Source organism: Clinocottus analis, unplaced genomic scaffold (genome assembly GCF_023055335.1).
Source record: "Clinocottus analis isolate CAN_PGR_092001 unplaced genomic scaffold, fCliAna1.0.p SCAF_3, whole genome shotgun sequence".
NCBI lineage: Eukaryota > Metazoa > Chordata > Actinopteri > Perciformes > Cottidae > Clinocottus > Clinocottus analis.
Genome location: NW_027176042.1, coordinates 21,240,513 through 21,246,512, shown reverse-complemented (window position 1 = coordinate 21,246,512; position 6,000 = coordinate 21,240,513). Strand labels below are relative to the sequence as shown.

Below are 6,000 nucleotides of genomic sequence, written 5' to 3'. Positions count from 1 at the left end.
TTGGATCGCAGCCGTCTCCTGGCTCAGCTTCTTCTTTGCCTCCAGGACCGGGTTCTCAAACTGGGTTTTCTGGTTGATGTGGCTGCAAAAAAAAACAAAAAAAAACACAGGCTCAGATTTAAGAGACAAACATAACGACACACACCTCGGACGTTTTAAGCTCGGCGCCGCACTTTTCTTTTCTTTTCTTTGCCGTTAATTATGCATGCACCTTTCCTATAAAGGAACTGAGATCTTCTCATACCGGGATGCTATAGCGGCGCCATTATGAATACATTCATAAACACAGCACACATGCAGTAAAGGTGGCCTTGCCTCCTCTCGGGGGGAGCAACGATGGCTTTTAGCAATTTAATATTGAAGGAAATGAACCTCCCCCTCCCGCGAACGCCAACAACATCCTGTTCCTCTACAACAAGGTAAACAGCCTGTCGTCCCCCCGGCATACAAACCACAGTCCTTGTATCATAGTGAGTTCATTTTAAAGCTAAAGGACTGGCAGCTATAAGCTCCATCTTTATGTCACTGACTCTCCTTGTCCAAACAGTGAGCGCTGCTCGCTGTCTTGTCACTTATACCTAGGAGGGATCCTTCTGCAAGCGGAGCAATAAAACAACGCCAGTGTTCCCATTTTCTGTTCATCACAACAGATTGCTACCTCTCCTTCCAGCGCCCCTCCCGCCTCCCTCCCATCTATTCCACTTGAAAGTCTCCCCCACTTCTCTCCACTGCTGCTACAATGGCCGCGCGTTTCACTGATTTCCTGCTGGGGTGGTGAATTCTGTTGCTCAAGAGACAAATGGACAAATATGCAGAGAGACGTGCACACGCATCCTGCACACACGCTCGTTACACAAACACGGGTTGCGCTCGCGTACAGGTCGCTGCAATGTTAGCCGCGGAGCTCCATTTTGCCCACCCACCGACGCAGACGACGGGGAAATCCTGACCAGAATCTCCAACCGTTCCCGTCACCCGAGATGCAACAACACGAGCCGTGAGCTACATCCATTTATTTATTTTTAGACGGCTATTGATTTATGCCGGTCCACTGCTAATGTACACAGTGTAATATGCACTCTAGCTCCTTCTGGCGAAACGGGGGTTGTGTCTTGTGTGCATCTGCGAGGAACAAGTGGGCCAGAACGATTTCAAACCGTTTGTGATAATGGCGGCCCGGAGTGCTCGGAAAAATACATGCGCACCGCTGGATCGATAAAAACTTACTCGACGTAGTACGTGCCGTACTGCGGGTCGTCGATTTCCTCCCAGCCGTACGGCAGCTCTGCAAACGGGAGAACAGCGTGAAGCAGAGATGCAAATACACAGCGTCGAGATGGCAGAATGCAAAGGACAGAGGAGGGAGAGAGGAGGCAGCATGTTTTAGGCATTTAAACACAGTGGCGAGGTGCAGCGGTGGGTACCAGCGTGTTTCTCGTCCGCCCTGACGGGGACGTTTAGCATAAGGAAGTAGCCGTGAAAGAAGCCGACAATGATTTTTGGGAACATTTCAGTGGTTTCAACAAGCAAGGCCGGCCAGAATGGCTGATGTACGTCACGCCGTGATGAACATATCAGGCGGAGGGAGAGAGAGCTCTTCATGCGAGAGAGAGAGAGAGCTTTTGGAGTAGCTTTTCAGAAGCAACACACCAGCTAGCATTCAGTAAAAATCCATTAAAAGCCGTCTGGAAGGGTCCCGCTCTTTCAGCCGTGGCTGCTCTCTGTCTCCGCCTGCACTTAAGGCCGCATTAGCGTCCTGGGGATACGACGCCACGGCCGGGATTCTTCAAAGTAGACCACCGGCTCGAGGTAAATCAGGTCATGTGACCGTGGAGCCGAGGGCTACTCTTAGGTGACACGTCAATTCAAAGAGGAGGGTTATGGAGTTTTAACCCCTTTTTTTTGTGTGTGTTCATTCCCTCCCCCCCCCCCATGTAAATACACAAGCAGCCAGTAATGCAGTGGTTCTCAAACTGTGGGGCGAGACCCTCTAGTGGGGCGCAGAGGTATTACAGGTGGGGCGCAAGGGGAGGTGCAGATTCTTAAAAATATATATATTTTTTTTTTAAAGAATCCTTTATTAATCCCACAGTGGGGGGGATTATTCTCTGCATGTTAGCATCCTTAATAATGAAGGAGCTTTGTGCTGCTGTGAAGCTCTGGGGCTTCAGTGCCTTGCTCAAGGGCACTTCAACATGAAACTATGGGGAGAAAACAGGGGTCCAACCGGCTTCCTTTGTAATCTTTTTTGCCAAAATATGAGTTCTTTTTTTGCACATATATAACTTTATTTGCATTGTTTTAACAAAGTGATCGCACGTGTTATTAGTTTTTATCAGATGGAGAAATCTGCTTGACTTGGATTTGAATTTTCTTTAATCTATTAATTAAAAAAGCACGGATGGAGGAGTTTTAAAAAGTTGGACCACTTTGTTCCCATGTTGTCGGGGCGGTGGGGCCCGAACATTTGGCTTCCTCCAACGTGGAGCGCGACAGAAGAAGTTTGAGAAGCACTGCGTTGAAGGAGCGACCGCGTGCTTGAGTACGGCCGGCTGAGAGGCAGCTTACGTACCTCCGTCCTCGCACTTCTCTGGGGGCTTCGCCTTCTTCGCCAGGCGGGGGTCCAGCCACGTGGTCGTCTTGGTGTTGTGACTGCGGAGCACAAACGGCAGCCAGTAAATATCAACCACAAAGCGCCGCCGAGGCCAATAACAGGATGCGCCACACGACACGACGGCCGGGACTCTCCTGTGTGACATGCGTCGGTGCACGACAGTCACCGGAGACGCCGATCCGATCCATTTCTTTTACGTCGGGCTGTCACATTAACGTGCTTACGGCGAGGCGGCGTTTTCAGAGGGGAGAGAAGAACACGCTCTGAATGAGAAAACCTGACAAACTCGTTTATCCTCAAATGTGATGAACCACTGGGGTGTGTAATCAGGAAGAAAAGCACAATGGTCTCCTGATATCTTCAGAGACAAATGGCTTTGAGCCAATTATGAATAAAACACACCGGCTTGCATGGACACACACACGGAGGCATGTGCACCGAGAGCACCAACACACGTCGTACCTCCACCTCTGAGAAAGGCTCCTTGATTACAATGTTCGGTCTTTGTGTCAAATAATATGCACCAATCAGGAAGTGACATTCCTTCTATCTGCAAATCTATTTGGCTTTTAAGCAGCAGGTCATTTTTGACCATATTTACATTAACTTGAGTTGCTGCCACGTGATTGGCTGAATAGATATTTGTGTTAACGAGCTGTCAACGTGGCCCAACCCTTTACTGTGTATATTTAGGTTTAACCCCTTAACACTAACTCATGTATACACAGAATATATACACACTTTATATTGGCATAAATCTCAGGGATTGAGGCCTTTTGTGTGAATAAATAACGCGTGTGGAAATCCGCTGTGCTGTGTTTTTGAAATTAAACAAATGTCTCCAAATCATGCGTATCACACTTCTTCTTTTTTGTCATCTTCATAATGAAGGAAAAACAATCCGACAGGTGAAATACGAACTTGTAAAAGTGTTGAAGTTAGTCCAAAAGAAAGAGTCAGCCAAGCTGTTTGAACTTGGGAAGTTTTATGCTTTACAATATTACAATTTCACTGCCCCAAAATGCTGCCGTGATACAGTTTAGACCGGGGTGATGGGATGTGTTCGTCATGTGAACTCGGTCCCCGAACGTGTTGCTGTTGAGCTTCAATCACTCAGCGATGAGTAACCGGTGTCGCATGCAGATCACAAACCCATCATCACACACACACACACAGGATCAAACCTCACGGCACTGATTGCCACTAACAGAAACATTCATCTACGCTTCATTATGCATAAAGCAGCAAGCAGTGAATAAAACGCCGTTTTACATCGGGCTATACAAACAGCGCATCCATTTTTAACATCACATCACACAACATACGTCGCTGCCGGTGTAAGATGGCGCGATTTACATAAGGAACAACACCCGAGTCGTCAGTCGACCCACATTTCCTGCTTCATCAGCCGGCAGACAGACGGCGTTACACCTGAGCTAGAGAATAACACACAGTGCTGCATGTAGACCTGACGCCTCCTCTCACTGCAACGGCTTCTGCTCGTCTCTATTCTCAAACTAATGTCCTCAACTGGAGTGCGTTGCAGTTGTTTAGGAGCTTCAGCTGCAGGTTAACACACAGTTGTATTCATGTTTATTGGTAGTGAAGGACCCCGTGAACGCTAAACAGGATAAGCGGTTCAGATCATACATGCAATTCTCGTTTGATTCAATGAGTCGTTGAGATCTTTTGAGAGGATGTATGCGAACATTTCTTCAGATTTTCAACTTGTTCATGGAGCTGAGAGGGATGTATTGTATGTAGTTGAGCGGCAACGTCCAGTGCTGAGAGGTGAAGCCATGGGGGAAGTGCCTCAAATTGCAGTTCCTCTAATGGCTCCAAAAGTGAGTCAATTTTCATGGCGCCGCATGTTAAAATGCAGGAAAATGCATGTTTACAGCCCGGTAAAAAAAATACAAAAAATGTTTATTTTCCTCTATGGCTGATCTTCCCATTCCCAAAGGGCAGAAACAATCATAACGTTTAAATATTAAGGCTGAATTAGGCCTGGGGACACGGCTGCTCTGAGTGACAGGTGAGGTGCCGGCTCGCTAGCTGCTAGCCGTCTCCGCTGCCACGTCACTTAAGCCCGCCTCAAATCCACTTTGCCCACTTCTAGAGTCAGGCTGTGTCATCAGTGCCCACTTCATGCTTTTACAACGGCTCTTCTGAAACCTACGGGTGACGACACAGCGGCTACGTTCTCCCTGCGTCCAGAGACGTGGCAGTCCATGATGGACTGCAGAGTGCTACTTCAGCTTTGCTGGCTGTGGAAACGGCCTGGTTCCCCTCGCTTGCATTGCCAATTCGTTACGTTTCCAACAGCGAAAAAATGCCTTCCCAAAATATGTGTGCAGAGGATGTTGTGGACGATTATTCACTGCACATTTAACACTGGTTTTGCAAGTTTTTTGTTGACTGAAAAAACGAGCCATGTGTGCGTCATACATGAAAGTTTTCCTCCTCACTGGGACAAAGGTGTGATAGAGACTCACTTAAGATGATAAAAAAAGACAAGCAAGACCATCAGGGTGATTTTGAGGTGATTTTTGACAGCGTAAGATAGAGAACAAAGAATAATCCTCATATTGTAAGAGGATGGAACCCACAAACGTCCGCCATCTTTATTTCATAAATCACATAGAGTGAATTTGACGCTGGCGGGAAACAGTGATGCCCATGAATTGCTCAGTTGAGCAACAGTTGCCGCACTAAAAGCTCTCCTGACCCCGCGGGTCGCGTCCGCCACTTACTCTATGAAGTAGACCATGCCGGTCTCGGTGTAAGCCATCTCCCAGTTGAGGGGCAGCGGCTCCAGGCTGTCGTCGCGCGGCAGAGAGCTCCACGTGCGGAAGTCCATGGAGCTGCTGGACTGGTTGTAGCTGGGCACCGCTTTCCTCCAGTCCGCCCCCTCTTTCAGCTCTGTATCGAGAGAGAGAGAGAGAGAGAGGGAAAGAGAGAAAAGAGAGGGTGAGGATGGAAAAACAGGGAGAAACCCGAGCAGATGGTTTCGCCCTGCAGGAGCACCTCTGCCCTCCTGGTTGCATTCGCGCTGCAGGGGAGTGGAGGAAGAGCTGTGTCACTCATAGGATTTGCATGGGATGGTGTGTGTGTGTGTGTGTGTGCGTGTGTGTTCGCCAAAGGGCTGTTGGGCATTTGCATGTGCACACAGTGTTAACACTTATGCATACGTACATGCACGCTCCCTGCGGGTTGCAACGATAGAGGCAGGGATCCACATTAGAAAGGGCCATTTGAGCCCGAGGGGGTTTATGAATGATAATACTCTTCACTTATACACTATCGCTTGTTTCTTTACGGACTCCCGTTAATGAGAAACGGGTCTTGAACGAACATGAAACACACAACAGAGGCCCTCCCAATTC

At 48.3% G+C, this 6,000-nt stretch overlaps 1 protein-coding gene across 1 annotated transcript in view; it reads right to left on the bottom strand.

The window, feature by feature from the left end:
- LOC137796002 (novel protein similar to human membrane-associated guanylate kinase-related (MAGI-3) (MAGI-3)) overlaps nucleotides 1-6,000 on the bottom strand; it is a 131,014-nt gene that overhangs the window by 21,281 nt on the left and 103,733 nt on the right. The window contains exons 5-8 of the mRNA XM_068593631.1: nucleotides 5,368-5,536; nucleotides 2,573-2,652; nucleotides 1,228-1,285; nucleotides 1-82 (exon numbers count right to left, since the gene is read on the bottom strand). The exon at nucleotides 1-82 is cut by the window's left edge and continues 25 nt beyond it. Of these exons, the coding sequence (XP_068449732.1) occupies nucleotides 1-82; nucleotides 1,228-1,285; nucleotides 2,573-2,652; nucleotides 5,368-5,536 (389 nt within the window). The remainder of the gene's footprint in view (nucleotides 83-1,227; nucleotides 1,286-2,572; nucleotides 2,653-5,367; nucleotides 5,537-6,000) is intronic.